Genomic DNA, 17,644 nt, shown 5'->3' with positions numbered 1-17,644 from the left:
CATATTTAGCAGGGTTCGAATGCCACCTGATTAAATATTCTTGTGTCTCGCGAAAGTGCGCATTCACCCTCACATTTTCTCCACCTCCGTCGCGCATGACGCTGTGTTTCTACGCATTACTAAGGTCGACTACGCAGCGAATATCAGCGTAGCATATAAATGATCCTGTAAACTCGGAAAAACGGCATTCTTCTTACCACAAAACATCTCACTCTACCATGGGCTGTTACGATCCTTGCAGTTGGACGGGATGCAAGTGAGTAGATCATCCTAAAATTTAGTTGAGCTTTTTTCACAACGCATAATTGCGTGCTGAGTAACCTATCCAATCTTTTCCTAGCTCATATGCCGGCTATGGCTGCTATGGCAGGTATGCTTTTGATTGCTGTGGCCATAATGGATGTTGTGGTGGTTGTGGGTATGGTGCCGGCTGCGCTTGCTGGTAAGACGTCAATTTTCAAAACCTGTTTTTGCAAAAACGATCTTTTCAGCTCGATTTTGTACTTTTTTTCAGGTGTGGTGGAGGTTGTTGTGGTCGTGGATGTGGCAACGCCTGCCTTCCACGCTTGTGGAATTGCGGGAGATGGCCTTGAACCAAGTAGCACCTTACCAGTTAGGTGATAATGAGCCATTTGACTTCTCTCATTTAATTGGACTTGGTTTTTTATTAATCATTCTTCATTTTAGACCTCAAAAGTTCGTTAAAGCATGCAGTACTCATTGTTAATTGCTGAAACTGTGTTACCTCGACAAATGCAATAACACCTTTTATGCTAGAGAACATTGTGTCTTTTATAAATACCTACACAGGAGTTGCGCATTCATTAATTGATAAGTAAGCTCCGTTACACACCTGCTGCTTTGAGCATTAACAACGAATCTTTAGTGATCACAGAAACTACTTTAGTCGACCTTTAAGGTACCTCTCCTTCTTGTTTCATCACTCGCATCTGATACAAGTTAGGTCTGGCTTGTGCGATTGGAGCCTGCCGACTTTGAATGTCGAGTTTAAATTGGTTTCTGTCCCGTGTTCGTCTTTGACATCCTGTGCACTGCCTGTCTGATCTGTCCGAACCGAGAGGTAGCATGACATCTGAACAGAAACTAAAGGTGGTCGCATGTGCGGGCAGCACCCTCATTAACTCTTTGTCAGTGGCTTATGCACATTCGGCCATCCGTTTGGCATGTAATTTAACTTTGTTCAAGCGAATTTAAGCACCTGTTAGATAGAGAGTCTCCATCTCTACCGCAACCTTGACTGGTCTCACAGGGGTACAGAAGTTCCATAGTTGCGAAGTCCACCATCCCAAGGTTGTCGATATGAAGGAATCGAAGATGTGGCACGTAGTAGTAGAACAGCGTATCGTCCAGCAACCCTCAAGATAAGCTATTTGATTCTGGTAGTAAACCAGTCAAAGAAACATCCATTTAATAAGGATCTAGCTAAAATGTAAGCCATTTAGAGCTCTCTATCCGGTATACCCGAAGCCAGTGTGACTACTTATAAGTGCTCAGTACATATTCCATTCTGACCATCTTTTAGGTATTCCTGTGACAGTTCTATCGTTACGGTATGAAAAGGGAGAGATAAAGCCCTTCTGAATAAAATAAGAACATATTAAATTACTTTGCTGCAAGTAAAGGGAGAAATAGAGTCAATACTGGCAAGACGGAAGGGATGGGGGGACGGAGGATGGAATAGCAAATTTTGGTTCGAACCCAGAACTTGTGTTCCTGGCGTCGGTGCAAGTAAGATGATACATCTACAGCCATTACAAAAATACCAAGTTCTCCTCACTGTATAGTCATGTTTCAGCGCTTTTCTTGGCTTTCTTCAATTCATTTCAACTTGTTTTACCTATCTCCAAATATCACAGATCTTTTCGTGTTAAACAGCAATTCAAGAGAAGGGGACAAATAAACAGAGATAAAAATAAGTCAGAAGTTAAATGTAACGAGTACAAGGCAAGGAAGGAAGAGCAAGGAGTACATAGATTACCACAACCACTGTTTCGTGTAGAGGGCGCTGATGATCTCGAGTCATTTCATCACTATCGTTTGCGTGTACGCAGTGTAGCAAACAGAATATAAGTATGCTCCAATCCTGAGCTTATTCAAATAAAAAGCAGGGTTACTAATTGAACTTATAGTTACAGGTTCAAAAATATTGGCGAAAGTTGACTTACAGATAAAACTTGAACTGGTCAAATTACTGTCGCAGATAAGGGTGCATGCGTACGGCAGGGACTGTAGTGCTTCGCAGCTTCAGTGAACCTTTAATAAAAACTAGATTCTTCATAGCAAACTTTTACTCCACTATTTATGGCCTCACAGTAGCGGCCAAAAATTGGTATACTTATTGTTATAAGTAGCAATTTTCTTGTCAATCATGAAACGTGCCTCAGAAAATGAGCAGACGAAAATGCACTTTGACTCACACTTTCATTATTTTAAGGGTTTTACAAAATGGTATTTGAAAAGGAGAAGCCAAGATAAAATTGCTCCCCCCTAACTACCAGATTGAAGCGGGACTGCGATCGAAGCACGCTTTGTTAGCTTGCTGGGCTATAAATCCGCCTGACCTACATCATGAGTTTAGCTGTTGCTCAGTGACATTAGAAATAAGGCACTATTCCCCTCAGTCCAAGAACTTCCGTTGCCTTTAACTTAATCGCCCAATCTGGTGCAACCACGTATGTCACATATTTATGACACCGGATTCAAACAAGAAAATTTTGATGTCACAGACAGGCGACGCCCGTAGCGAATGCATCGCCAGATTACGCCTGATATTTTTTTACATAAATAAGCTTCCATGATTTGGATGATGGTAGGAATTCTCATAATTTCACCAACCTTCCCCTATTCCACTTCTAAACCCCTTTTTCTTGCAATGGTCTTCAAAAAGCAACTGTTGAATGAGATAAAGGATACCATACTTAATGACCTTCAAAGCACCAACCGCAACAGGACTAGCACAAACCTGAGTTATTTTCAAGATCACCAGCATTGGAGTAGCTACCGATAATGGTTCCAGTTGTAGGATTGGAAGGATTTGCAGAGGTGCACGGAAGGAGGGATGGAAAGGTGCCAGGGAATCCAGCAGCTATGGCGGCCATCGATTGACCGGAGGCCTCAGAACTAGCAGCGCTGTTTGGTGAAACCGCTCCATTGGCTACTCCCAACAAAGCGGCTAGTTGGTCTATCAGAATACACGGTGGAGAGGGGTAGACAGTTAGAGGAGGAAGGAAGTGAAAGACACAGCCTCTTTGATCCCTCATGGGTATAAATAGGAAAAGTGGGTTGCATTTTTACAGCTGGATGGGAGCATGTCGAAAGTGGCAGTGAAAGAAACTGATGACGGTGGGAAAGGGTTTTGGAGTCACAGGAAGGGAGCATAACGTCCCGATCTACGCAGGTTGTTCAACAAACCGGATTACGGGACTTAAGTACTTATAAAGTCACCAATATTTATTTGACTCTATTCTTTCGTACTTCTTGCGTTTGTATGAATGGGTGCAAAAGTATGGCAGATCTCCTGGCGTCCGTGCCTGAGGTGAAGGATATCTCAGGACTATTGTTGATGGGCTCAGATCTTGAGAGATTTAGCGGTCGTCAAATTGCGTACTTTGTACAGGTCTGGTAAAGTTTACGCACCTGCTACAACCAGCTTTTCGATAAGAGAACCATGGCTCAAAGACATTGTACAATGTCGGAATTTGTTGCAAAAATCTGCAGTGATTAAATTGCTTGCTTGATAAACTGTAGCACTTTAATTTATCCATTCAAATGTATTTCCATAATGCTATTTGGCTTAGCAGAAGTATCCCGAGATAAAGTCACCATCGTGATAAAAAAAGATTCCATATTAAACCCATAAATGCGTCTCGAATCCGGACCTCAAGGACCGATGAATCACGCCCATTGCAACATCCCGATGGATAATGCCTCAAATTATTTCACAACGTAAAATATTATTTCCCTAACCATAATATTCCCACTTGGGGAATCGCGTGCTCTCAGTCAGGAGGTCGTTTTCAATTTTTCAGAACAATAAGCTTATGCACAGCATACACATTTTTCTACTGCTGAGTTATTTGAAATAGGGGGAGAATTTTCCAGGTCAAGTATAGTGAATTAATAGTTTAGTTGCGAGGTTTAACTAAGCGAGCAGATTGTACTTCAACGCTAAGGCAGGGTCTCCGGACCAGGTTAATAGCCTCCTGCCTCCTCCCTATTCTGCTCTGGCTCATTACGGCTTCAAAGAAGACTCAAAATGGCACACAGCAAGGCATCTCAATTGGTAGTATAGGCTGTGATCTCCTCCTAGACAAAAAAGTTAAAGCCTTGAATTGCAACTGCACATTTAAAATGCACTTTGGTTTGTTAAGTAACATGAACATCTGGGCTTGGAGTTGTCGGGCACTTTCTAAGAAAGAAACGCCTAATCCTCTTTGAGAATTTTGAAAAGGATTGCTATTGCGCCGTTGATGAGTATCATTTGCAAATTTCTTATTAAGACAGTGAAAATAACGATGACTCGATGCTCAAAATCCCTAATGTTTAAAAATTTGTCAACAGTTCCATGAACCTCAGCACTGATTTCCTTCGCCCCGTTACATAGTTAAACTAAATTCGTCTTTGAAATGTTCTCTTTTGAACCCAAACTCTGCGTAATTTCGGAATTTAATTGACTGACAATCAGGCAATACCTTGTTTGGGTAGTTACAATTGGAGGCATCAAAGGTCGAAACGTTATTTGAGTTGACACTTAATGAGTTAAATTAACGGATTTTATTGCCGTTTTCAGTGAGACCCGTTTGAAAATCCCAAGTGGGTACTAGAAAGCAAAGTGATTTCGAAGGTCTAAAGGGGTTATTTTAAATTTGCGCTGAGTTTATACATTCAAGGTTATGGTTTAGAGTTGGAGTACCAATAATAAAATCATATTCATTGGAATTACTTCGGTAGCTTCACTGAAATATATTATTAGAACTATGTAATTTCCTGAATTTCCTAGAATTATATTTGCGCTGTTACTGGATATTACCTGCAAAGTTTGAATGAAGGACGGTTTCATTAATCCACAATTATTGAAGGTTTGCCCAATTCAATTAGGTTAAAAAATTAAGGGATTTCTTTTCACACCTATACTTCGTACCTAGTTGTTAAGTACTTAGTATTTTCCGCTCCACTTTAGTAATTATAGCTAAATAGTTTGAATTTCAAAATAAAAACCAAAAAAGGGTGATGCAAATCATACGGCAGTTAAATATGACGCATATAGTGCGTCCAAACCCCAAATTACAAGGGAGCATTCAAGAGAAGGCGAAACCTTTGATATTTTAACCAGAAAAAAAACTATATTTCACGGAGTGAGTACTATACTTCTATCACACAATCCTCTCCTGCATCCAAACAGCACCTATTGCACTGGTTAAAAAGTAACCAGAGGGCGATTTCCGCACGCGAAGATTTGTCGTCGTGTTTGAAACATTTACATGCACATTACGACTGCTGCCTGCCATCCGGATTACCGATGCCTGGACTAGACTGGGTCACGATATGCGCACTGGTTATTAGTGTCTGTAAAAGCATACACTTATCACTTGCTACTGAGCTTATTGCCACCGCGGTATCATCTATTCATACGTTCGCAATACCAGGAGTTCCGGTTCACTGTGAACGATCTTTGCTTTAAAAGTAAGACTTGACTGTTATCCTAATGAACCTTCAATAAATATTTTTGATGTTATAAGCTCATTACACTAGTTCTTCCAGATACTTCATATTCAGCATCAACATCGAATCAGCGCCCTTCCACCGAATTAGCGATTTTTACTCTAAACTCACCAGACGATATCGCTCCGCCAATCGGTGCCGTAGCAGTGGCAGTGGAGGTGACGGGGGAGATTGCAGGTACCCCTCCCATCACCACAGCTGCTAAATTCATTGCTGCAACAGCAGCAGATGGTGTTGATGCCGTGGCAGGTGTTGGTGTGGGATTGGTTCCTAAAAACAACGGATTAGCTGCTGCAGCCGCCGCTGCTGCAGCAGTAGATGGATGAGTGGAAGCCGTAGGAGCACCAAACCGAAGCCCCGCAGGAGCCAGTAGCTGAGCTGCGGGATTGTGGGCCAGGGCCGCGGCTGCCGCGATTGCTGATTGACTACTGAGCATGGAGAGGTATTGCTGTTGTAACAGGAAATGGTGTTGCTGTTGTTGGGTCATCTGTTGTACTTGAGCCTGTTGACGTTCCTTGTCTGAAACGGAAGTGTCAGATATGTCGAATTCCGCCAGTGGCTGTCTTCGTTATAGGTGTATGGGTTAGTGCAAAGCCGGATGAGAGTGCATTCAAAGAACCACAATATTCGTGCACATGCAAGCACCAAAAAAACGAGTCAAATATGCCAAAAAAGGCAAAATGAAACTTGTTTGTAATTTAACTTCTTGCTTGTTTTTGAAACTCTGTCGAGGAGGACTAGCAGAAGAACCAGCAAGAGGGTTTTGTTCGTTAAAACGGATTAACATGAATTAAAAATAGACTAAAATTTTGGGAAAACTATAGTAGTCATGTGTGAGGAGCTCAAAGGAGCCAGGAAAGCAGAAAACCAAAAATACCGTTAAAAGTTGATTGAACTTTTAAGTGTTCAGCCATTTCCTACAGTTTGTTTAAATATTCTATTTACAGCGATGCTTCCAGCCCCCCTGCAAATCGGCCTTTCCATCTCCTATGAAACTAACCTCCGACTCTTCTAGGAGTTAATAACAAGCTCGTTTCTCTACTCACATCTTTTAGAATGTTTTAAGAGGATATCAGGTGTTGCATGTATTTCAATTGTCAGTTGGTGCGCATACTTCCCTTGACAAACAATGCCTCTGAATTGTATTTCGTCGAAGGTAAAAATGCTTCAGAGGGAATGCATACCCCCCCCCTCCCCGTTTTTTGTCTCAAAGAAGTTAGCGCAGGCAAAAAGAGGACCTATCGTGAGGTTTGATGCGGACTGCCTCTTAAGGTGAAAGAAACAAATTCATACGCATAGGACAATGCAAAAGACATGACATTGTTCGGTTGTATTCAAGCAAGAAATTTGTCACCTTCCACAGTGTATAATGACAGGCACCCGGTTTTGAGAAGGGCATAATGGAAAGAAAATTGTTAATTAAATGTCAGTTTTAAATTTAAAGACGTATTTTGGAAGACGTAAAAGAATGGTTAGTGTGTATTGACCACATGACCAAAGAAAATGCCAACTATGGACTATTAAAAACGAAATACAGTCAGTGACGGGCATGTGTAAGATTTGAAGACATTTTCTCTCCCTCGCTACCCCAAAATACCACCTTTAACTTCTTGTAGGTATTTCATTCACTATCCAATGGGCAGATTTAACTTTGGAAGGAAATGGAGGAAGTCTTGCTATGGGTTATTTCAAATCAAACCGGAAATGACAATGCATGGATCACAGCTGTCGAGGTCACATAAAAACTTATCAAAGAATAATTGTAGTAAGTTGTTTGTTTGTTTAACTTCCGGTTTCGGCAGTGGACCCCTTAGAGGCTCTACCACTGTAATTTCGCCAGGTGGGCTGGCCTCCGGGCTATGCCAGTTGCCCCAAGTCCTACTGTTTGTCGTACATATATACATATTTGTATGTTCATATATATTCCACCTGAGAATTGTCTTCTTTCGTCCTCAGGAGAGTCTCGAGGCACTACATTTGTGGTACCGGAAAGCAAACCCGATCTTAAAGGACAGCTATCCTAATTTCTACTGATGGGTGATAAATCTTACTGGGATAGAAGTGCATACGCTGCGGATGGGAGAATCGGGGATGATTCGTTACGGAAGGACTAAAAATTACGTCTATTTTGGCAGCTACCTCAGCTCTGTAGTCTGCAGGAAAGCAATTAAAAATCGAGGAGAAACTAGCCGTGAATCATCTGGAAAAGTTCGTTACGGAGCTATCTACCATTCCTGTATGAAGCTGTCAATTATGTGAGCACCCGATACCTCCTACACTTCTCTACTAAGACTGAAGTGAGAACGAAGAAATATGGAGGAATAAACCGGGATTTTAGCTCCAAGGAATGATGTAACACCCCGCTCTTTGTTATATGACTCTGCTCTTAGGTCAATGTTCCTACGCTTAGCGATGGACATGGTTGATGGCCAACACATTCCCTCACCCCTCCAATACAGTTCCCACAGTAGAATCGCCAAGAGGGATCAGTGACTTTGCGGTCAACTATCACCTTAGTTGCACAGAAATTCGGTGACTGGTACGGCTAGCCCGTGACTGTTTCCTTACAGCACCAACCGCAATGTGATGCCTGACAGAGGAGGTATATCAAGAGGCGCACCGGGAATGACGCCCAAGAGTAGGATAGGTATACAAAACTTTGGTTGTTTGTTTAACTCTCGGTTTTGATAAAATGGCCACTTAGATACTCCGCCATTGTGCCTTCGCCAGGTGAGCTGGCCTTTGGGCCATGCCAGTAGCCCCAAGCCCTTCTGTATGTTGGATAGATATATTCTGTCCGAATATTATATCCTCTTTCGCCCTAAGGGAAGTCTCGGGATACTACGCAATATCTGTTGTATTTGAGCGTCTTAGTATGCGAACCTTTTCAATCTCCGCCAAGTTGGTTACAGTCTCGGTAGCATGACATTTAAAACGGTCTTAAGCGCTAAATTAGTGAAATCACAATAAACAACAATCCGAAGTTCACTATCTGATTATTAAACGCAAAATTTGAGGAAGAATGCAAATACTCACCTACAGGAGGGTTGATAAAGTTAATTTGCAATTGGGAGAATTAACAGTTGAAGGGACATCGGACCGGAACAATCCCCAAACGGCAATTATAGAGCTATGATATTTCCATGAAAACACAGTAAACCACGCAAATAATCCAGGTCTATTGCACATTCCGAACGGTTAAAATGGAATACAGATAGACGGCTGAGAGGTCCAGCAAGAAAAGACGGATGCGCATTCTCGGCTCCATGACCGCATGATCCTCGTTACTCACTGCGTTATGGTGGTTGAAGCAGAAGAGCAACTGCGGACAACACAAAGAATGATATCTGTCAGACTCTACAGGTTTCAAACGTCATCCATCAAGAACCACATAGCCTTAGAACGTCTTCAAGAAGAACTGAGGCATGACAAACCGACGCGATTTCATGCATCAAATCAACATGCAGGGATAAGCAAATCCCACATCAATGCAGTTTCCATGCTCAGGAGGATGCGGAATTAAGGCGATGACACCGACGAAGACAACAGACAGACAACTGACCATATGGACACAACTCACTCTCAAAGTCGTCGAAAATAAAACTGGGAGAGAGGGGCGAAGGTGAACTGTGTTGAGAGGAGGTGGCGGTGGTACTAATAGTCGGATGTCGAGAATGGTGATGTTGAGGATCGCGATAGGTACCGTTTATGATGGCCAATTCCATTAGTTGTTGTTTTTTCACATCATCTGCTCCTTCTGGCTGAATGCAAAGTAGACGACATTTGCTCATTCTGTTTGTGTCTCTGTCAGGCATCATGATTGTTTTTGCGGTTTAGCTTAAGAGCCATCACCCTGAGTTTCCATTTTCTTCGAAATCAATGTGTACAGGGGGCGTTCAAGTCAAACTTTCATTTTTTTCTATTTTTAGTACTGCATGCAGAATTAAGTGGTAAATTCTGTCCTATCACTGCCCGTTATAGCCACTACGTCTTGTGGGCAAGGCAGCAGGATCAGTGAAGGCGTGAAAAGAACATTGAGTGGTACTGAAAGAAGTCCTTAATAAACGAAAAATTCAGGATTGCGGGAGGCAATAAGGTACAGTGAGACGATGTCCAGTCACTTAGCTGCGTAAAAGTTTGAGTGGTGTAAATGCTTCCAGGATGAGCGTACTCCTGTCCATTAGCAGCAGTCCCTACCGTGGTTGGTCGGGATCGCAGTCATTCAATACGTTGGTTGTTTGTTTGACTCTTAGTTTTGGTAAAGGGCCCACTTGGTCGCTCCGCTAGTACACCTCCGACGGGTGAGCTGACCTCCAGGCCATACCAGTAGCGCCAAGCCCTACTGTACGTCGAATATAGACATTGTCTCCTTTCTTCTTTCTCAGGAAAGTCTTAGAGGAGGGTGCTACACGGCTCCATGATAAAGTTGGGGCGTGCTAAGTCCCAAGACGGCTTTCCACTTTTAACTGCCCCCGATAGGAGCATGCTATCCAAAGATGCTTCATTCGTGCTGACAAGCCTTTTCCTGTTGAAGCTTTTGGGGCCGGGGATGAGTGTTTCAATTTAGAATCGGAATATGTCCGGTCGTTTTTCAAACTTCAAAATCGTCGTATGGTTTGAATGCCCCAAGTACATCCCATCAAACCAAGTTTTACAATACGCTGGGACAAAAGGTTGAAAAGGAAACATCTATTTGTTCCTACAAGATCGTTTAGTCGAGAGTGAAAAATGTTTGAAAACAACCATATTGGTGAGGCGGATGCGGAGCTCCACGAATCTTCAACCACGATCGCGAGGGATGAGGGTCTCCCAGCCTTCCCGCCTGTCTCTACCCAAAGTTTAATGCAAAAGTACCAAAAAAGTACTTGTGGTGTGATTCTTTGCACCTCATTATGACTGTACTTCTTTTGTACTAAATTACTCAATTTTCAGCATTATTAAGCACAAAATCAAATAAAATTTCACCAAAACATTGATGCAAATCACAAAAAAAGCGGATCAGGCCTCAAGATGTACTAGAAATAATTTAAGAGAAAAAAAGAGGTGTATTTTAATTCCAACTTTATGGCTTTTGCTTACTAGAAAATAAAAAAGGAAAGGACGGTACGGGGGCTACAAGGCTGAGGCCTGCTCCCTCCCTTCCACCGTCCCAGTTTGATTAATGGGGAAAGTTGGTTGCTAGATTTTTTCTCTTAAACACCTAGTATAATTCGTAAGGAAATGTTAAAAACGAATTAGTGTGAGTGAAGCAACTTATGGAAAACATTAAGAGGTATTATGGAAAAAGTGTGCGAAATAAGGGGCTCTTAAGAATACCTAAAATAGACTAGCTTGTGTTTACCCAGGTTACGACTTCAGCTGTCAGTTGCCGTCTGTACAATTAATACCTCTTGGTTTGTAAATGTCACAGAAAGCGGGGTTATATCCACCTCCCCCTTTGAAGAAGGCAAGAAGGATGAACATTTGGTGAATGAAATCCTATCCTTAATTTTACTGCCTTAGAGCCAATGAGAGCAGAGGCTGTGGGGGAATTACTAAAGCAATACAAATGTCAAAATAAAATCTTAAAACGACGGCTACAAATGACTAGAAATAATGGATGCTGTTCATGCACTCCCCCGCCACCACTCCTTTTTATTTTCCTGTCATCCTATCAACTTTTACCTGAGCGAATAGACGATGAGGAAGAAGGACACCATCTTGCCTCGCGTCAAATGTGTCTTTCCTTAGAATTGTTACTTTGAATTTTGGCAATAATAATAATACTGAGATTGATGCCCTTGCTTTTAAAGGGTATTGTTTTTAGCACTCAAAATAACCGGTGACTGTGCACGTGAGTTTGACCTAGGAGGGTTACAGTCACTCAAAGATGCACACAAAGCGCCGAGGTTAAGCAGTAGGAACACACGCAAGTAAACATACACACACACATAGAATGGAAATACCGTTTAGCACCGCGAGCTCCATTAATTGTGTCTGCTTCAGCAAGTCTTTATCTTCTGGCTAAAAAGAAGACACACGATAACTATTCAAGCCTGCAAACAATTCGGTTAAAGCATTCTAAAAGTTTTTATTTTGAGTGGTCTCTAATGCTATATCAGTAACTCAATTGACACACTGACACCAGGAAGAGGGGATGTGCCTGACACAATATGAACGCTTTTACTCTTGCCCAAATGGATCGAATGATTTCGTGGAATGACTTACTCGACGAGAACTGCAATGAACAGGTCGGGAAGACGATAGAGTAGCATCAAGGTGGCAAAAGAGCGCAATTTCCCAAGACTTTATCGAATGGCGCTACTTCTAAACAGCGACTGACGTGCAAGATTTTTTTTCATGGAAAGTGAGGGGTAGTAGGCAGCCACAGACCAAATGCCGGCTTGCATGTCAGCACTGGTCTAAGCTAGTTGTAAAGCCGATTTGAGGGTATAGGAGTAAGGTAGAAATTTGTGACCTGTTCGAACAGGCCACTACTGCCTCGCACAGCCATGCACCCCAACCACCCACTTTTTAACGTGTACTGACCGGCGTGTGTAAGTGACTGTGCTGTTGCTGCGCCAATGACACCGGTGAGAAGAATCACATTTGAGGTCTCTCACCTCTTGAGCCGCCTGGTTGAGCCAGCTACTTATAAGGTCCGGAAGTTAAACTGCAGGGAAGGGATTGTATTTCCCTCTGGTCGGAATTTTATTTTAAAGTTAGGCTTTAAAAAGGCTCTGGGTACACAAAGAAAAAGGAGTTACAGGTGCAGTGCACAAAACCCCGACGCAAGATGCTTTTTCCCCTCCTTTTTCATAGCGCAGGTGCTGTCAGATAACTCCACGGCGGAAAGTCCAAATTTAAAATGCCTTTTTTACGTCTCGGTTGGATTTGTGTCTACCTAAAATGCTGCCACAAAATCGTGACTCGGAAGTAGACAAGACCTCGGTTCTCGCCATATTTGGAAGATTAGTTGAACGGTTACTGCACTTTAGAGGTTCGACAAGAGCAATATCTTTTTTGTCTACTGAAACGCATATCAATTTACTTATAACTAATTTGATCTGCGCATTAAAAAAAAAAACTGGCGCCAACTTGGCAACCATCAAATGTTAGGTGACCCAGGTGTCACAGCGAAGTAAAGGCATGCATGAGAGATGGAGGTTTAGACAACCTGAGTTAATCGAGATTTTGCATCAACTGGATTTTTTTGTATAGAATTCCTTTGTTTAAATAATCTCCACTAAGCGAAGAATTTCGATCTTTGTTAATTTGTTCATAAAATCTGGTTTACAAAAGTATGCAAAATAGATGGAAGATAAATTTATGCACTTTTCGTGATCTTTTACCAAAAAAGTCAAACCTTAGTCTACTAGTCGGATGCTCAATCCAGGGTAAAATAATAACTTAAATTTGTTGTTGCTGCGTCACCGCCCTGTTTCCACTTTCGCCTCGTCTCGACGTCCTCCGCTTCCTAGTCCACACATAAATCCATCCCTTCCAAATTGTTTGGCATGATGAGTGCGGTGTTTAGCGAAAACCGTGGTCTAGACTTAGTAGCCAAGCTCTTGGATTTAATTAGGTCGTTGTCAAAGTGTGGTGGACTCAAGGAATTCAATTACAACCGGAGGTCCAATTGACAAGATAAGTATTAACTTGGGTGATGGCATAGCCAAAAAGAGTTATGCCTACTTGCAATAATAAGATTTTCAGGTTAATCAAATCAAGCGCAGAATGTCAGTTTTACTTCATGCATGTGGAAGTTCTCATCTAACTTAGATATTTGTTACTTCAGAAGAAAAAAATCCATGACTTAATCCACTGCAGTTGGATAAATGAGAATGAAATTATGATGCGTCTTTATCCCCTTCGCTCTCACAGAACCAGGCTGCAGTGCCGCACTTAACTGAACGCATCGTCTGCTCCTTTTAAATATCAAATTATATGCCGACTTTGAGTTTGCTGCCTAGTCACAAAGGAAATTTGGCAGTCTTTGTTTGAACCAGCAGCAGGAATTCTAGCCGACATAAAAGAGCACTTTGAAAGACCTTTTTGAGCGTCAAAAACGTTCATAATTCGAGGTTTAATACAGAAAAAAAGGAGACGTCGACACCGATTTACTAATTTTTCTCACAGCCGATTTACCGATCGATTCAAGAAAAGTGATTTCTGATCAGATCTGTAGCAGTTTTGGCAGCCGATCAACTAAATGATTTTTTTTCTGTGATTAAAGCTCATCTAATGCAGCAGTAGATTGTTAAGTCAGCACATTTACTTCTTTCTTCTTTTAAGCTTAAACACAAGTACATTAACAGCCTGTTTGAGTGAGGGAGAGGTGTGGAAACTCGGTGATTTTCCCGCCTTTTAACTGCTTTGAAAGTCCTTGCGCGGTAGTGGATAGAAGTGGAGCGAAAAAGGCAGAGTCTAAAAGACGAGAATTTCTCATGCTAAGCCATGGCATTTTTCTGCAGTCTTTTACTGATGAGAAAAGAGGCCCGAATGAGGGCTGCACCAGAAGTAGCGGTGGTAGCAGTAGCAGTGGCAGCAGTAGAAAACGAATAGAAGTATGAGAATGGTGCAATCGAAGCACGTGCACACTCAGGCAGATGCGCACGCCTTACTGAGACGCAGATGTCAAGAGAAAGAGATGCTAGCATGCACTCACGCACACTCACACGCACGTTAGCACAATCTACCTTCTCAACCTTGTTCAGTGTGTGGTTGTGTGTTTTAGGCAAAGTCCGATGCTCAACAAACTAGAGGTCACTAAACCGCCTCTCAGTAATGACTAGTCTGGTCTATTCACAGATAGTAAATCGATAAGTAGTACTGCTCAATTGCTGACGCGATTGAATTGACAAGATATAGTTGATAGATTAAAAAAATACTGATCGCATACAAATAATCAAGAAGCAATTATTTACTGGCAAGAAAAAACAGAGCGAACTTAGCTTGGTTGCATGCATCAAACTTAGGCTTACAGTTCGAAGGCCTTGTTCAAGGAAAATTGTGATGGCATTTACAGCGCGTTGGAGTCTTAACTCGGCACGACTTTCGTAATCTTCAACGCTCACCAGAACATGCAAATCTTCTTGCAAATGCTCCCAATTAGGCTTGCCGCGATTTTGGTCCTCCTATTTAAGCACGAAAAAGGGAAACTTATGCCGGAGCGAGGGTCAGTTAATACGACTTGGTGCTTGCTTTTGTTTTGTGCCTTGCACAGAAATGAGGCATTTGAAATCACCTTTCGTTTGTCTCGCATGGATCCCTTTCCTCGGACCATGATCTTACAACCCAAGTCTTGTTCCATTTGCTTTGCAGTTAGTCCTCGCGGCCCAAGTAGTCTTCCAACAAAGTTATACTGATTAATCAGTAGGACGAAGAAAGCAACTTTCTTACCGTTGGATTCTCCTTAACTGGTATGTACACCTTCCTCTGAAGTGTTACGATTTGACCGGAAGGATCAGGTAAATCAGTATTGCTCATTTGAATGGAACCGTTTTTGTGAAATAGGCGTTCGCGCACCTGTGCAATTTCTGTTTGAAGAAAAGTCAATTTAATGGTGTTAGAAGGTAGTGCATTAGAGCAAATCAAATACATTCTAAAGGCAAAATATAAAAAGATCGAATTTCAGCGAGCCCGCTGTTATGAAGTTAAGCTGTTACAGTTTAAGTTAATCATACCCGATTGGCCAAAAGATAACGTACAAATTGGATTTAACTTTCCAGAATTAAACTGTGGCATACAAAAAGCCAGTGTGTGTGTGTTAAATTAATCAAGACAATTTCGTTATTAGCAATATCATACCCCATTAATCAATAGCGACTGCTGATAATTGTATTATTCAGTAAATGCGGGTTAATTTAATCAATAGAATGTGAACAGAATAATAAAACTATGTTAAGGCAAAAAAGTGAGTATCTTTTTCTTGCAAGAATGTGTCACACTATGGATGCATTGTTACCTGTTTAAACCTACAATTTCAAGAATATACGAGTTCGTGACACGTGGAGCAGATTAGACTCGAGTAAACAACACGATATAAAAATGACCCACCCTTTTCTAGTATTAATTCAACATGCTTAAAACTGTTAGGCATGCTCTGCAATTGTTTTTTGTCCATCAAGAGCTCCTGTAGATACTCCGGGGTAGCCTTTTGCAATAAAGACGAGTTAAATTGTTCAGATGGTCCTTTTGGTATTTCATCGTGGGTTTCTGCACCTGTTTCAGGTTGCTCCGTCTTCCCAACCATTTAGCAGTCAAGGCACCAACCCTGAATATTCAATTAACCACAAGCACAGCGACCTACCGCGTTTACCGAATAAAACGAACTATACCTATTAGAGTAACCTTGTAAATCTGTCAAGTTTTCCACTATTTTTCATTTTTATCGTGCCGATTAATGGGCTAATTTATGGTGTTGTTTAGGAGGTCTAAACAATTTAGTCTTTTTAATATTAAGACCATCACACAAACAATTTTTTATGCCTAATAACACAATTAGTCTGCTTTTGTGGTCAACCTGATTCATCGCCGTGGTGATTGGGAGCCAATGCTACAATTCACGATGTCGACAAATATACTTGCGTTTTGGCTTTTATTCTTAGTTGGCCATTTCCCGTGAATTATTACTTTACAGATAAATTTGTTTGCCTATTTTACATTCACTTCTAATAATAATTGAAAAGAATAGTAAGTTGACTTAAAACGTCAAATAAAACAGCTAGAAATTATATTTGTTTAAAATGACAAAAGTTCCCACGGGTTGATGGCTTAGTCAAAGCTGTATGTCCCCTTTGCTTAAGGCCAAACTACACCTTTTGCCTGAGTTTGTACGTGTGAAGGCAAAACGCTTTCGTAATTTCCATTCCAAAGCAATTAAGGAGTTTAACCTTCTTCGCAACAAAATTTTGACCACCTCTGCACCTGTTTGTTAATGCATGATTTCCCACTACTTTCATTTATTTTAAATAAAATGCTATTCGCAACCATTATTGCATACTCGAAGATCTTCACGACTGGTGAAGCAGAACCTTTAAGGGCATTTTCATGCTTGCAAGAACCACTTAAAAACCTCGCATTACACATTTATTTGGTACCCGCTGCATAGACAATTGCGTTTATACTTCTTATCAGCTTTCTATTCCCCCCTACACCCGGCCGTACCACCACCGGCACTACTCTACCCGCAGTCCAATTTGGAGTGCGGCAAACGTTCATAAGGAAGTGGCTCTAAGGTTCATCAAGCCCTCTAATTTTGTAATTAATCGTTCATTTTGAGACGAGTTGCTGCAGTAAACAATTACCAGGATCAGTGAACTACAAGTATTGCTCGATTACGTAGCTTTGAGCACTTGTTTCTGAGAGTAAATAGTTATCACCACTTTAACCGACATTTAGACGAGAAATTTATTTGTTTCCTTGAGGCTTAGGATATTTTTGCCAAGCTTATACATAGACACAAAATTAACATGGTGAAATTAGAATTAGAATAACAGCAAAAAAAATTTAAATAAAACGCTTTGTGGGGAAAAATTCAGGTAAAAATGGCTTTTCTTGACCTTACAATTGCATAATAGAATACATCAGGATTAAAATCACAGATGGTATGGGAGGATTTGGGTGTGGGCAATTATTGGAACAGCTAAAGTCGTAGATAAATTTGGGGTGAAGGAAGAGGATTGGCTGCTGAGTATAGATAGAAGCAAATACTGAGCCATTATATAGCCTCTTTCTTTCACAGAACGTCATCTCTGGTACATCTGAAGGGAGCTCGTCTGATCCAGTCACCATACATGAATTAGACTATAGCCGTGACTTTGAACCGAACATGGTATAAGACCATTGATGATATCATGAATGTGCATCATAAGAGTAATGCTACCAACTGGAGGCATTATGAGCAATGGGTCTAACTGCC

At 41.4% G+C, this 17,644-nt stretch overlaps 3 protein-coding genes across 3 annotated transcripts; 1 reads left to right on the top strand and 2 right to left on the bottom strand. All coding sequences in view use genetic code 11, as the record gives it.

The window, feature by feature from the left end:
* Nucleotides 1-345: 345 nt before the first annotated feature.
* EGR_05108 (hypothetical protein) lies at nt 346-621 on the top strand (the record flags this gene model as incomplete). Its single annotated transcript, XM_024494357.1, has 2 exons — nt 346-442; nt 515-621. The coding sequence occupies 2 exons, from the start codon at nt 346-348 to the stop codon at nt 619-621; spliced, it is 204 nt and encodes a 67-aa protein (XP_024351143.1).
* Nucleotides 622-1,945: 1,324 nt separating this feature from the next.
* EGR_05107 (hypothetical protein) lies at nt 1,946-9,557 on the bottom strand (the record flags this gene model as incomplete). Its single annotated transcript, XM_024494356.1, has 5 exons — nt 1,946-2,109; nt 2,187-2,255; nt 2,984-3,202; nt 5,854-6,261; nt 9,323-9,557. 5 exons carry the CDS (start codon nt 9,555-9,557, stop codon nt 1,946-1,948), a joined length of 1,095 nt encoding a protein of 364 aa, XP_024351142.1.
* A 4,614-nt stretch (nt 9,558-14,171) lies between these two features.
* On the bottom strand, nt 14,172-15,976 carry EGR_05106 (Protein quaking; the record flags this gene model as incomplete). Its single annotated transcript, XM_024494355.1, has 5 exons — nt 14,172-14,429; nt 14,706-14,858; nt 14,969-15,085; nt 15,124-15,260; nt 15,781-15,976. 5 exons carry the CDS (start codon nt 15,974-15,976, stop codon nt 14,172-14,174), a joined length of 861 nt encoding a protein of 286 aa, XP_024351141.1.
* Nucleotides 15,977-17,644: the final 1,668 nt, after the last annotated feature.

This window comes from Echinococcus granulosus (genome assembly GCF_000524195.1).
Source record: "Echinococcus granulosus chromosome Unknown EG_S00036, whole genome shotgun sequence".
Taxonomy (NCBI): Eukaryota; Metazoa; Platyhelminthes; class Cestoda; order Cyclophyllidea; family Taeniidae; genus Echinococcus; species Echinococcus granulosus.
This window is presented reverse-complemented; position numbering and strand designations above follow the sequence as displayed.